The sequence below is a fragment of the Python bivittatus genome, unplaced genomic scaffold (genome assembly GCF_059951505.1).
Source record: "Python bivittatus isolate LINGU-HERP-01145 unplaced genomic scaffold, Pbiv_v1 ctg000080_np1212, whole genome shotgun sequence".
NCBI classification, from domain to species: Eukaryota; Metazoa; Chordata; class Lepidosauria; order Squamata; family Pythonidae; genus Python; species Python bivittatus.
The window spans coordinates 70,491,699-70,506,527 of NW_028277035.1; the positions used below are offsets into that span (position 1 = coordinate 70,491,699).

Here is a 14,829-nt window from a genome sequence, read left to right on the forward strand (position 1 = left end):
CCTCTCCCACTCTCACCTCTACGTATTGATCTGGGGAGTATGAAGGAGCACTACACTTACATTTGCTTAAACACACATACAGCTCTCTGGCAATCTTTTAGGATCCCAGATTTCACAAAGAGCTGTTTTCACATCCAGGCAAATATGAGTACAAGTCATTTCCAGATCTCCTGTCTGAACCTAGTGAAGTTGGAGAGACCAAGGGATGGGGGTCAGTGTGTGCATTATATGCTCTACCCATTTTCAAGCCTTTGTGCATTCAAATGCTTGGAGGGGATTTAGATTATTATCACTTGTGAACTTCTACATATGGATTGCAAATTAATTCCTACATGGAAGAGATTCCAGAAATTATATGCATAACCTGCACGCATGGTCACAAGATTACTGCATGAGCATGAATATTCTGTTTAGTCTTATTTCTTTAACTAAGCCACAAACTCAAGCATACTGGAAATTTCTGGAGGCATGTCAAATGCTTAAACAAAGCTAAAAATCCCCTCTCACCCCTATGTGTCTTCCTCAATCTCAGGTCCTCTACCAGAGGCCTGGGAGTTTGAGGGTTCTGCACAATATCTTAGCTATTCGTAGCACTACACTCTTCTGGACAGAGAGCTCTGATGTTGTTCCTGGGATCTGTTGGAGCCACTCTCCCAGCTTAGGAGTCACAGCCCTGAGTGCTCCTGCCACACTGGGACCACTTTGGCCTTGACTTTCCACTTCCTCTTTAGTTTCTCCTTCCTACCAGAAGGCCCTGGTTCTTCTCTAGCTTCTCATACTCCTTCCTGATGCTGCTGTCACTTGGCACTGCTACATCTATCGCCACCACTGTCTTCTGGTCCTGGTCTACTACTACGATGTCCGGTTGATTGCCTGTCTGGATCTGGAAGTCCCACAGGATCTTAACCCTCTTATTCTCCATGACCTTCTGTAGAATCTCTCATCTGGACTTGGGAGGGTCTAGCCCATACACTATGCAGATGTTCCTGTACACAATACAAACTTCTTGGTTGTGCCATTCAGTGTATTGTTCCTGCCTGCATCTTACACCCTTCCACTATGTGTTGGACTGTCTCTGAGGCCTCTCTGCACAACCTACACCTTGGGTCCTGTCTAGTGTGGTAGACCCCTGCTTCTATGGATCTGGTGCTTAGCGCCTGTTCTTGTGCTGATCAGTGCCTCAGTGCTTTTAGTCCAGCCCTTTCCAACCAATGGCAGGATTTCCCAAGGTCAGCCACTTCAACTATCTGTCGATGGTACATCCCATGGAGGGGCTTGTCTTTCCATGGCACTTCCTCTGCTTGAACTTCCATGTCTGTTGCTGCCTTAGGCATTCTCTTGGCAACTTATCTTTGGGTGCCATCTTACTGATGTACTCCTGGATGCTCTGGGTTTTGTCCAGGACAGTGGCTTTCACATTCACCAGACCCTGCCCACCCTCTTTCTGACAGGGGTACAGTCTCTGGGTGTTGGACTTGGGGTGGAAACCTCTGTACATTGTGAGAAGCTTGCAGGTCTTCACATTGGCAGCCTCCATGTCCTCCTTTGGCCAGCTCACTATACCAGCAGTGTTGATGGTATGGATGTTCTTCCCATTGAGCTGGATAGATCATTTAGCGTATGTGCCTTGTAGTGTAGAGAACAAAATTAAACACTACCTTCATATAACTCTGTAAAGTACACAGCAGAGAGCACATGGATGAAGACACCAAACAGCCAGGGATAGTATTACATAAATCAGAAAAGGAGCAAGTAGGTCACCTTATGTGGAGAATTACAAAGTTAGCATTCTTCTGTGGATAATGTTGCAACCACTTCTCCTACTGATGTACTCCTGGATGCTCTGGGTTTCATCCAGGACAGTGGCTTTGACACTCACCAGACCCCGCCCGCCTTCTGGCTGGTGTACAGTCTCTGGGTATTGGACTCGGGGTGGACCTCCATACATTGTGAGGAGCTTCCAGGTCTTCACATCAGCAGCTTCCATGTCCTCCTTTGGCCAGCTCACTATACTGGCAGAATATCTGATGACTGGCAGGGGGTAAGTGTTGATGGCATGGATCTTCTTCTTCCCATTGAGCTGGCTCTTCAGGACCTTTCTTATCCTTTGGTGGTACTTGGATGTTGCTGTCTTTCTTCCCTCCTCAGTGTTGTTCCTGTGTGACTGTGGGATCCCAAAGTACTTACAGCTGGTCTGTATGTCTGCTATGTGGCCCACTGGTAGTTCCACCCTATCAGTCTTAACTACCTTCCCTCTTTTTACTACCATCCAGCCACATTTCTCCAGTCTGAATGACATTCTAATGTCCTCACTGTAGATCTGTATCAGGTGGATCAGCAGATCAATGTCTCGTTAATTCTTAGCATACAGTTTGTTGTCATCCATGTAGAGGAGGTGGCTGATGGCAATTTTACTCTTGAACTTGTATTCATATCCAATTGTATTGTGATTATCTGGCTGAGGGGGTTCAAACCTATGCAGAACAGCAGCAGGGACAGTGCATCACCTTGGTATATGCTGCACTTGATGGTCACTTGTGTGAGCTGTCTTGAGTTGACTTCCAGTGTTGTCTTCCAGTCCCACTGAGTTCTTGAGGAAGATCCTTAGTGTCCTGTTGACTTTGTATAGCACCAGACATTCACAGATCCATGTGTGTAGCATTGAGTTGTAGGCTTTCCTATAGTCAATCCAAGCTGTGCTCAGATTGGTCTGTCTAGACCTTGAGTCTCAGGTGATCTATGAACAACTAGTGTTTTGAGCCTCTGGTGTTGTTCCCAGTGTAGCCAGTCTGGGTTGGAGCCACTAGGCGTACATGCACTGCAGTTAGTTTCTTTAGCTAGTAGGTGTGGATCATGTCCAGGCCAGGTCCCCCAGCTCTTCATGTTCTTGACCCACTGTTGGATGTCTGCTACTGAGATGGTGACTGGTTCCTGTTCTGGGAGTTTGCTGTGGTCTGCTTTCAGGTCCTGCAGCCACTTTGCACTGGTGTTATGTGTCTTCTGTTTCTCCCATATGTTCTTCCAGTACTATTCAGTTTCTGCTGTTGGTGCCTCTGCTGTTACGGTGTTGTTGCACTGCAGTTGGGAGTACACCTTGGATGGTTCTCTGGAGAACAAGGCATTTATCCTCTTGGCCTCTGCTTCTCAAGTGGCTCTTTGGGAGATAGGAGCGGAGCTTTTAAGGATGCAAAGTACTCTTTAAGGTATTCTTTTTCCTCCTTAAACCTCCCAATCCCAAAACAAAGAAATAAATTTGAAGTTTTCAGCCCCTCCTGTTCAGGAAACTTTAGAGGCAGAAAACTGAATGATACCCGTCCTACTTTTAAAATGTGGTATTTGGAAACAAAATAATTTACAGAAAAAAATAGGATTTTTTTTTCATTACATTTTTCACCATATGTCATCCAGATCACATAATTTGAATATACTGGGTACAGAGTTAGACTGTACAGACTACTTGGTACAGACATTTATTTTCAGTTATGTTTCTTAATGCATGTCACAGATTAAAAATAACTTCTACAAGCAGTCTTGGGTTGCTTTGCAGCCTAATTAGTTAAGTTTTCAAAATATCAAGAACTCAATTTATAAGCAGAAATATCTCAAAGTACCACTGATTTTAGTAAGAAATCGCCTGTGGGGTAGAGAGGGATTAGCATTCACAGGATAAAACCCCTACTTTTTTTTTGCCATTTGTGGTATATTTTCTTTGCTAAAAGGAATTGAGTACAAACCTGGCAATAATGTCTCATTAGGCAGCTTATCTACTTCCAAGATAAAGTCATCTTTGAAGAACAGGTATCCTACTATTGAGAACAGGTAAACCAAAATAAGAGCAAGAACAGCGGTCAAGATGATAGAACGTCCATTGCGAGTGACACTTTTAATGACATTCAGCAAGGTCTCCTCCCTGTACACCAAGTCAAAAAGCTGGAAAAGGACAGTTCAAAATGTTTATCCAATGCATTAACAATTAATTCACATAATAGCCTATTACACACATTATCTTTCTGGGTAACAAAAATAATTGGGCAACATGCTTTTTTTAAAAATGAAATCCTGATACTTATTTTTTTAGAAAAGACAGATCAATGCTTTCTGACATTTTTACTAAAAACTAAATAGAAGGTCACACCCTTTTAATCTATTGCTTCAGAGTACAAGATACAAGTAAGTTGTACTGGTCTTAAGTTCCAGGAAGGAAGATCCTGGCTGAATGTTAGAAAAAGCTTCCTAACAGCAAGAGCAGTGTGACAGTGGAACCAATTACCTAGGGAAATGATGGGCTTCCCTTTGTTGGATAGATCAAGCAGAGCCTGAACAGGCATTTGGCGGAATTACTTTGTTTTGAGTTCCTGCACTGATGGCCTTAATAGTCCCTTCCACTCTATGATCCTATGAAAAAAAACCAAATCCCCACCAACGTTGTTATACCAGATAAACTGAAATAAGAAAGCTGGTTTGCTGACAGCTATCAGCATTCCTTGATTTCTAGCCTAGAGACTACAGAACCCAGCTTAGATATTGTATGTTAACAGCGAAATAGTCATGCAATGGTCACCTAGTTTGTATTTCTTCTCCTAAACCCTTGTTTGCTCCACAAGCAGATTATGACAGACAGTAGAAGTATGATAGTTTGGAATCTGACACGTAAATTCTCACATGAAAAAATAGTATAAAAATGAAAAGCTTATGTATGATCTAGTGGAAATTTTTTGAATGCCTCAACTGTTCTTAGCTCAAAAACAATTATACATAACTTAATGAAGACAGAGCTTCAACCAATCACTTTTGTGTTCTCAATGAACTTGAACTCTGTACGTTGTTTTGTGATTTTAAATTAGTCTAATAAACATTTTGTACAAATATGTATTTGAAAAACCTTTCCTAAGGCCAATATCAGAAAAGTCAACAATCCTAAATCAAGCAAAGTCATGCTGAACCTCACTGAATGATTTTACCTTTGAATAGAATAATATTTTGTGTTGGGAAAAGTGAGGTGAATTTTTTCCCCCAAAATAACCTTCACTTGTATTGGGGTGGGGTGAAAGAGGTAACATTTTCATGCATAGATCCTTTCCATTAAAACAGCACTCCACAATAATATGCCATCATTCACAGGATTGTAGTGGAGGTAAAAGAATTAATGCTGTCATAAAACCTTTTTGGAGTAAGCTTCCCAATTTATTCCTTTTAACATTCCAGCAGTCAAATCACCCCCAAACTTCTCACATTTGTGTCTTGTGAATGAGGTGGGAAAATAGGGGGGGGGGTGCTCAAGAAAGACAGGGGACATTTGTCAAAGAAAACTGGAAAGAGGTTAGTATATTTAGCTCCACTTCTATGTCCACAATTCTCTTTTGTCACAACCACTTTCCCCCAGTCTAGTTTTTCATCATCTGGGCTTGTACTTGATTTTTAAACACTCTTAAGGGGAAAAGGAATATTGAAAGCAAACTGGACAGCCATTTATGAAGGCTTAAGCACTTCCTTCTGGCTGATAAAGCAAAGGGTAAAATTCACTTCAGGTAAAGTGTGACTTTGGGCACTTGATATACACAACTGTGTGGTTTTCTTGGCAACAGTATTTCTTGGATGTAATTTGCCACCGCCTTCTCCTGAGATGCTTTTTTTTCTAAATTTGTTTACTTCCTAGTCTAGCCTAAAGTCCTGGCACTCCCTGGTGGTCTCCTTCTTTGACCTGAGTCTGCTTAGTGTTCAAACCCTGACAAGATCAGCCAAGTACAGCCAGCTGCTGAGAGATGTGCCACTTTAAATCCACCAGATCACTGGAAACTCAGAATTTCCTAACACAAAATTGTAAATGGCTAATGACTAGCTCTGTTATGAACTAAGTATCATTTCCTTCATAATTTCTCTGACTTGAAATGGAAAGAAAAATACAAAGATTGGGTGGATACAGAGCAGAGAACTGTTTTTTAGTATATGCACAAGTGTTCTTTTACACCAAAACTTTAATCTTGCTGGAACTTGTGCTAACTGCTATAAAGCACTTAACTAGAACTCACGACGGATCAAAACTTTTCTTAGAGAGTATCTTTGCAGTTTGGTCATTCTCACCATGGTTTGTTGCAAACAACTACATAATTATGTGGTAGGTTCCCCATTAAATCTTAATGAGCATATCTCTTGGACCTGAACGTACATGTGTTTTGGAAGGAAAAAGGGAAGCTAATTTCCAAGCAGTTTTGTGTCATAGGTGAAATTGATTTCCCAGGAACCACTAGGTTAAGACATAGCTTCATTGGCATGTACACAACACATTGCAATTCAAGAAAAAGCCCAAAAAGAACAGATGTTTTCCTTCAAAACACTTGCTAATTAATTTGATTATCTGTAACCAAACTGAACTGAGAGGCAGTGTTTAGTCATTACATGTATCCTTTAAAAATGTGTAATTTCTCCTTTAATTAATTAATTAGTCTCACTGATTTCAATTTTATCTGGGTTGAGCCATATCTTTTCTTTTCTCTCTTGGAATGAAAAAGAGGTACTCAGGCTTTTGAAAAGTACCTTCAAAACAGAAACAAGGATGTAAAGACCACTTCAGGAATCTTTCTTTTCTTTGGAAAGGTACACATTATAGTATTTTACAATGGAATTTATCAAGTGGCTTAGCAGATACAGGGTGGCGGTACAGTTGTTTGAGAAGCAGTTGGCCACAGCTTGGTAGGCTATAGAGCTGGTTAAGCATTTCTTTTAGATCCCAGCCAGACCAGGAAATTATTTTAAAATGAAGTGTGCGGCAACAGATTTCAAAGATGTAATTTCTTAGGCTGCAGATCTAAAAAAACCCTCTTTTGATGCATAAATGAATAGATACAAATGTATTTAGTATCATACTTGTGACATTCTGCAAGTCCCTCAAGAGCTGACTATGCCATCAGGCCTGGGGGTCCCAAGCGACTGGGGAGATCTTGCGATGGCTCCCTTTTTGCAGCTAACATCATCCTTTCTTGCTTGTGTGCTTTTTTATAGTTTTTATTTTTTTATATAATGATTGTTTTATATATTTATTGGTTTTCTTTTTAATTGACTGTTGTACGCCACCCAGAGTCATGCTCTTGTGAGATGAGCAGCCATACAAATATGATTGATAAACAAACAAACAAACATTAGAGGACCTGGCAGCTTTTAGCATCTGAGGGCTACACTGATGTGATGATACTAATATAAATCTCATCTCAAATCAGTATACTGCAGGATGAAATTTGGAAGTTCCTGAAGGTTATGGGCCATAATCAACCACACTGATCCAGTGTGGATTGGCAGATAGAACTTTTTCAACTTCCTAGTCAACTCTAAAGAGAAAGGGACTGGCACAAGTCACCCAGCCAGCTTCCTTGGAAGGGAGGACTAGAATCTGAGTCATCCTGCTCCTAGTGTAGCGCCTTAAACACTACACTACATTGGCTCTCAGTGTGTGTGCATGTCTGTCTGTGTCTATATAGTTACTCTACATGCTATAGTATAGATTGATTGATTGATTGATTGATTGATTATGAGCCATTATGACTCTCAGCAGCCACATAGATAGATTCTCTCCATGACAATCTCTCCCTAACCTGGTCCTTTAGGTCTTTCAATGATAGTATATATAATAATTATTACATAAATTACAATACTATATAGCATAGTACAGGCAGAGTGGTATGCAAAGTATGCAGAGTTGATATGGTCACATCACAGTGAGACTGGGGTTTTTCATTATTTCTCTAGATTTTGTTGGAACTGTGATTTTAGAGCATAAACTACAGTTTTTGTGTGTTTTCTTTTTCAATATCATAGAAATATTTGCTGTAATTTTTCAGCAATGACAATCAGAATGGCTTCCTGGAGACCACATAAAAGTCTCTGGTTGTAGATGTCTGTCATGTAACAGTATGGATCTTGTGATCAACAAACAGTATCATAGGTAAGTTGCCAGAGAGAAACACGTACCAATAAACTGTAGAAAAATTCATGAACAAACAGCCCCATTGCACAAATAAGAAGATACAGTAGATGATAAAGAAACTCTACATCCATGATCATGGCTTTGTATCCTCTAGTAAATGTTCCACAATTACCAACAAAACTCATCAAAAATATAATTTTGTTACAAACCTGCAGAGCAAAGAAAGAGAAGATTAACGCACAGTTAAAATGCTAATTCTCAGTTTAACATAAGAAAAGTTTAAAAACTGTATACATGAGATATAACCCTAACCCTTGTTAGATAAGTAAACATTTTTTCATTAAAATATCAACAAATCCCAGAGAATTTTATTTTACACTTACATTGAAAGCCCCCAGAAGAAATAATGTGGGCTGTAAACCTACAGAAAATATTAATCGCAATATTGTAGAAGCTATTAAAGCCCTAATACCGTGGGGCTTAGGTAAAGCGATAACGATGGCGAGCGATATCAGCATGGCTGTCCAGAGTAAGCCTGACAAATGGGGCTCCAGCGTACCTGACAAAGGAAATAATCCAGAGTTCATTATTTATTTACTCTCCCCTCATATGGCTCCACAGAGCCCTTGCAACTACTAACAACAATATAAAACAATTCAATATTCCACAACATCATCAAAGAACACACACAAATCACAATCGGCAGCAGAACGAAATATAAGAAAAACTGTCCGGATTTCAGGAAATGTACTGCATGTCAGTCTTTCCCAAACCAGATGAAACCAAAAGAACCAAGGCTTATCAATTCAGCAATTATCTCATCAATTTTCTGGAAACAAACTTACAGACAAACTGGCCCAGCTTAGCAGTCATTTTTCCCTACTTCAGGAAACAGTTTCAAGATTACTCACAGAAATGCTATTTTCTGATTTCTTAATTCAGCATTGCTTACTAACCTACTAACATCTAGATGCTGTGATGAATAGCCCCCCCTCACTACACTTGACTCAGTCTGCCCTCATGTCAATATATCAGTGGCACACTCCAATGACATACTCCATTTGGGATTAATACCAAATATTAATCACCTGAAGCTGAAGGCATGTCCCTGCGTGCTACTTTATTCTCTTAGGCAGGCATCAGTTCCTTGTCAGTTGAACTGATACGCCTCTAAAGAATCCTGGTCATTGTAGTTTTTAACAGAGATGAGAATTCGGTTGTGGTTTGAGATTTTCTGCTTCCTGAAGCAAAGAAAATTTTAAACCAAAATTAAAGACGACATGCCTGGTTTTGATCTTTGCACGGTTCAGCGTGAGCTGACCTAACTTGATTATGGGGACTAGAGCATAACCATCCCCTCGTCTGAACACTTCTGCAAAAGTTTCAGCATAGTTCTTAATTCAGCAATATATATTAAAATGCATTTTAATGTGTATACTTTAAAACAAAATTATACAAAAAGATTATGATTAAATATATAGTCAAGCATATTCAAAAACCTTTTTAAAAAGTTTAATATAGAAACAGAATGGATACATTTGAAAAAAAATCACACAGGCCAGAAAGCAAGCTCTGTGAAATAATTTTTGAAATGTCTTAGATGGCAAGTGTTATTTCTATGGTATGTGCAGTTATTACTGATGGGTCATTTAGGTCCATCCAGTTATACAAGGTATCTTCTTCACAGCAAACATATAATGATTTTTGAGTATAATGATTTTTGGCTGTATTGATTAGCATAAATGGGCTTGATAAATTAATAGAGGATTTGACAATATAACATTCACTCTTCTCCCTTGTCAGAATTTTCTTTCCTGTCTGTTTTGGAACATATAATCCAAAAAAATTTGGAAAGTATACAGAGATAAAGCTAGCAGTAATATGAAATGGGACAGCTGTGATTTTAGTTATACTGGTTCTCACTCAGCTTCTTTGACATCTAAAGAACGTTTAAGCTGTTGCCATGCCTTCTTTAAGGTATGTGTATTCATCATTCTCTGCTTGCATATTTGTACATAATATTTGTAAATAAGACAGATATCAGAAAGGTTTCCACAGCCAGAATAAATTAGACTCTCAATACTGCCCCTCTTAGGTTTCTCATCACGTGGGAAATTATAAATTGCTTAGCACTAAGTCACTAAATCACTAAAACTGCTACTAAAATTAAATAATTAATTACTTCTCCCCCCTGCCCCAAATCTTTGTGGTATAACTTTTAAATTCTATGTTTCACAAATTTGAAATATAAGTACCTCCTTTGATTCCTTTAAATGGATAGAAGAATGCTACCAGTAGATTCATAAGGACTGCAAGATTAAATGAAATACTGCTCCAGAAGGACATGTTGCGGGAACACCAGTATAATATATGTTGAGCTGCGAAATCAGGAAAAAAATGTTTGATGGATTCAAAGGTATGATTTTCTTTTAACAAGGAATAAATCTTAGAAACAAATATATATTTTGCCAACTTTTCCTAGAATGACGTACTGCCAACAAGAGTAATCTTTATTATTTCATTTAATTTCCTTTTAACTGCTGTTTGCAAAGTTCAGAAGTTCATGGCATTTGATTCCTAGAGAAATTTTTTCAGATCAAAGACTACATTAAACAGAAAGTAGCTTTTACATAACCAATTAAGTTGTAAATACCATGAGAACAGAAATCATGTGTTTAAAATATCCATTTTCAGGTTTATACCAGTGGAAATGGCAGCTTCAGATCAAAACTGGATGTTGCAGTTGTGACTGGCTGTTAAGTATTTGGTTTTAATTTATTAAATGATACTGCACACACCGTCCAGATTCGGATAACAGCAGAGGATCCACAGGAGAAGATGCTTTCATCAAAGTGACAAAAACAGTGTTGCACAATCAGCTCCACCATTACTTTACACACATGCACTGTTATGATGCAAGGACAAAAGGGTGGTACTTGAATTACAATAGTGCAGTGCTGCTTTTGCCATTTTCCCCCCTAGATCCCCTTTGTGCACGCCTCTGGGTTGTACAACTGGCGGTATACACATCCCCAAAATGCTGAGAGAGTTATATATTAAAATCTGTTACACAGTAACTCAGCTCAGAAGATGCCCAAACTCAAACCAAAAAGACCAAAAAAAAAAAAAAAAAGCTGAACTATTGGACCAAGTAAGTGCAAATAGCTCAGCAATTCTGCCATCATCCCTCATAAAGCCTGTAACACCCTTCTCTTTGCCCCTAAAACAACAATTTGTGACTCAGCGAGGCTTACACAGTCTATGAGCAAATTTATGTTGGCACAACAGGACTATGATAAGACTTCTGTTTTTATAGCTCCAGGTTCTCAGTGATAAACTGTAGGATTAGCAAGAATCTAGCTGGCTGCAAAACAGAATTGCATGTTGTCTCTGTAAGTGACAAGTTTCCAGGCCTGTGTTAAACTCACATTCTAATGACTTGCATTCCCTCGTCTTCATGGTCAATTTAAACAATTATGACAATTTAGCTCACCTGCTTAGATAAGTTCTGCACACAAAGCTCCACTGACATTTGCACAGATCTCAACCTTTCCTTGAAAGCCCACATCTTTTAAAACAATCCCAGCTGAAAACTTGCATTTGAAACAGGGTATTCAAGGAGAAAAAAAATCCAGAAAATCTAAGTGCCACTCATACATGTGACATAGTTCCAATCACTGTGTTTCTTAGTGAGAAAGAGGAGGAGGAGGAGGAGGAGGAGGGGAGGAGAAGCAGCCTCTACTTAGGAAACCATTGCTCACCCCCATTCTGTGACAGAGCTGTCTGTCTTCTGCATTCTTTGTGTACTTCCTTTACCATTTTTCACTATAGGATGTCTTCCCAAATCTTTATTTTATTTATTTTATATATTAATATGGCCACCCATCTTAAAACCAAAGTCTGGGGATCTCACAGAAGTACTGGGATTACAACTCTCAGAATTCAGTCTAACATGGCCAAGTCTGGGAGATGCAGTCCCAATGTATCTGAAGGATGCCAAAAAGGAAAGGCTGGTATATCCTAGAAAAATGTGGAGGGGGAAAAAAAAATCTACAAAATAGTAGGGTAACATGATTGCTTGACATGAAGATACAAAACAAGATCTGTGCTTTCTCTGCCTAATGAAGCAGTAATCTAGATCCCGAAAATCTGTATGCCTTTACACGTAAAATCATGCAACTAAACTCTCAGTGTATTTCACCTTCCACCACTTTCCTTCCTAACAACAAAGTGAATCCCCACCACAACCTTCCATTCTTCAGAATAAACATGGCCACAAAGACAATTCTTGTATCTCTCTCCTGACTTTTTTTTTCATATTGGTTGCATATTTTAATTTGTGGCATCCAGAGCTTCAAAAGAAGCCTAATCAGCATAGATGACAGTGGTGTAAACTCTTGTATGCTCTACAGAATGACTCTCCTTCATTAAGCCTTAGATGGGAAAGAGCATGAGAGAACTAAGTGTCAAATACAATATGTATGCATAGTGTATATGTTATGCTCCACTGGTTTTAAATTTGAACCTCTGTTTTTTTTTAAAATAATGTTCTGTCTGTACAATTAGGGACACAAGAGGTAGACTGGTATACTGAGTTAGATGAGACTTATTTACCTCAGTAATATCCATAATGAACTGACCATGCTATTTTAATGTTTCTGCTTGCAAAATAGATGCTCCATCACTGAGCAATCAGATGAAATCTAGAGAAGCATGCAGAACGTGGCTTTTAGATAACCTTCTGCAGTCACCTCAAATAGATGTTTCTTTTAGTATTCCCTTTCTATACACAAATAGTAGCTGAAACTATATAAAAGCTATCAAATGTGAACATGGGATAAAGCAGTATCATATGGAAGAAGTGTGAATGCCTGTAAATTCTATTTATTGTTATTTATTGTTCCACTTTAAAAGTAACTTGGTTAGGAGAGCAGGATTGGGAGACAGTTGGCACTGCTATTTGCTCCACAACCAAAAAACAAAACAAAGCCATGCAACATTTATTCCGCCTTCCCATCTGAGCTGACTGTAGCTTTGAAGGCTGAGAGATTTAGATTTAGAGAACAGGCTAAATGTAAGACATGGCTTCTCCCAGCACTTGGGATAAGACATTAAGCATCCAGTGAAATGGGTTAGAGTATCTAGCTCATGAAAGCTTATGCCATGATAAAATTGTTAGTTTCTTGTATCCTAGCAGAGCTGTTTTAAAATAAATGAAACTAAAATAAATAGAACTAAATAAAAGAGGTTAGCTGTCTAGTTCAGCTGCAAGGTTGCAACCCTCATAAGGATCGTATAACTGGCCCCGCACCTCTCAAATTGATGTCTACTCATTCTCGTAATCATTTGGCTACTTCCTTGCATGTATGTTCAAAACATTAATTGGGAAATACAATGAGAATAAATAGCAACAGGCTTAAGCAGTGTTTAAACAAAGCCCTCCTGGAAACCTGAGAGAATGTAAGCCAAATTCTGAAGTTTGCGTGAAAATAAGAAAACAAAACAAAACAAAACAAGTAAGGAAACAAAAATCACGAAAGTCTAGCATTCCTTTTCTCTCCGGAAAAACTTGTGCAATCTCAAATCAGGAACTATTATACAGTACTGAAAAGCAACCTTTTGCATCCCCAACCCCAACTTACCTCTTAGCTTTTTCTGCCAGTTCATTTCATTAAAAAGGTCCTCAGATCTCATGAAGAAGTCATTTATCTTGCTGCCTTGCTCATCCCTTTCCGTAGTGTAGTACACCCGGAGTTTGGATTCCTTGGTGAGGAATTCACATATACTGGGCACAGGGAAGACTATTTGCTCCATAGTACGATCTGATCTAACTATCTACATGAGGAGTTTAAAGAGTTAATTTCCATGGCATACGTTCACAATGAGATTATATTATTTCCTAGTATGCAAAAATCTCTGAAACTCTTGGTATCCTCTAAAATACTTGGCTATTTGCATTGCTGTTAATACCATTAGTTCTATTGTCATCACTTCTTTTCAAGTAACATTTCAAACCACATGGGAAAAGGAGGTTCATTTCCTTATCAGGTTGTTATGAAAATATATTATTATGGCTGCTAGCCAAGTATTGCTTGGGTAGATGGAAAGTCTTCCTTCCTTCCTTCCTTCCTTCCTTCCTTCCTTCCTTCCTTCCTTCCTTCCTTCCTTCCTTCCTTCCTTCCTTCCTTCCTTCCTTCCTTCCTTCCTTCCTTCCCTCCCTCCCTCCCTCCCTCCCTCCCTCCCTCCCTCCCTCCCTCCCTCCCTCCCTTCCTTCCTTCCTTCCTTCCTTCCTTCCTTCCTTCCTTCCTTCCTTCCTTCCTTCCTTCCTTCCTTCCCTCCCTCCCTCCCTCCCTCCCTCCCTCCCTCGTCTTTCCTCCAGAAGCTCATCTGGAGATATTTCATCTCAGTTTTTCCCCCTAACAACAACTTCATGAAGTAGGTTTACTTATTTATCAAATGTATAAGGCCCCCTGATTCCACAGCAACTCTGGCCAACATATGTTAAAAACAAAATTAACAACAACAATAAAAAGATCAAAATCTCAGAAGAGTAAAACTGACACCCTTTCAACATACAACATTCCCACCAGAGACCCACCATGCAACTAACCCAAGGCCTGGGGGAAAAGCCAAGTTTTAAGGGCTTTTTGAATGGTGCCAGAATAGGGGCCATATGAACCTCTGGGGGATGCTGCTCCAGGCAGCAGGCGCTGGTTCCTGGGTCCCACCAGGTTGCACTGTTTAATCAATGGGCCCCAAAGCATACCAACTTTGTCAGATCAAGCAGGATCAGTAAACACTACAGGAGAGAGATGGTCTCTCAGATAGTCAGGGCCTATGCTATGAAGGGCTTTGTAGATGATAACTAGCACCATTAACTGCACCTGGAAGCCTACTGGTAGTGGGTCATG

At 39.5% G+C, this 14,829-nt stretch overlaps 1 protein-coding gene across 4 annotated transcripts in view; it reads right to left on the reverse strand.

Annotated features, from left to right (window-relative positions):
- Nucleotides 1-14,829, reverse strand: part of ITPR1 (inositol 1,4,5-trisphosphate receptor type 1) — a 265,258-nt gene that overhangs the window by 43,179 nt on the left and 207,250 nt on the right. For all 4 annotated transcript variants that reach the window (XR_015794923.1, XR_015794924.1, XM_088134326.1 and 1 more), the window contains 5 exons: nucleotides 13,561-13,753; nucleotides 10,174-10,296; nucleotides 8,302-8,477; nucleotides 7,963-8,127; nucleotides 3,735-3,930 (listed from right to left, as the gene is read on the reverse strand). Coding sequence is in view for 2 of the 4 variants with exons in the window: in XM_088134326.1 (XP_087990452.1) it covers nucleotides 3,735-3,930; nucleotides 7,963-8,127; nucleotides 8,302-8,477; nucleotides 10,174-10,296; nucleotides 13,561-13,753 (853 nt within the window). In the remaining 2 variants the exon portion in view is untranslated. The remainder of the gene's footprint in view (nucleotides 1-3,734; nucleotides 3,931-7,962; nucleotides 8,128-8,301; nucleotides 8,478-10,173; nucleotides 10,297-13,560; nucleotides 13,754-14,829) is intronic.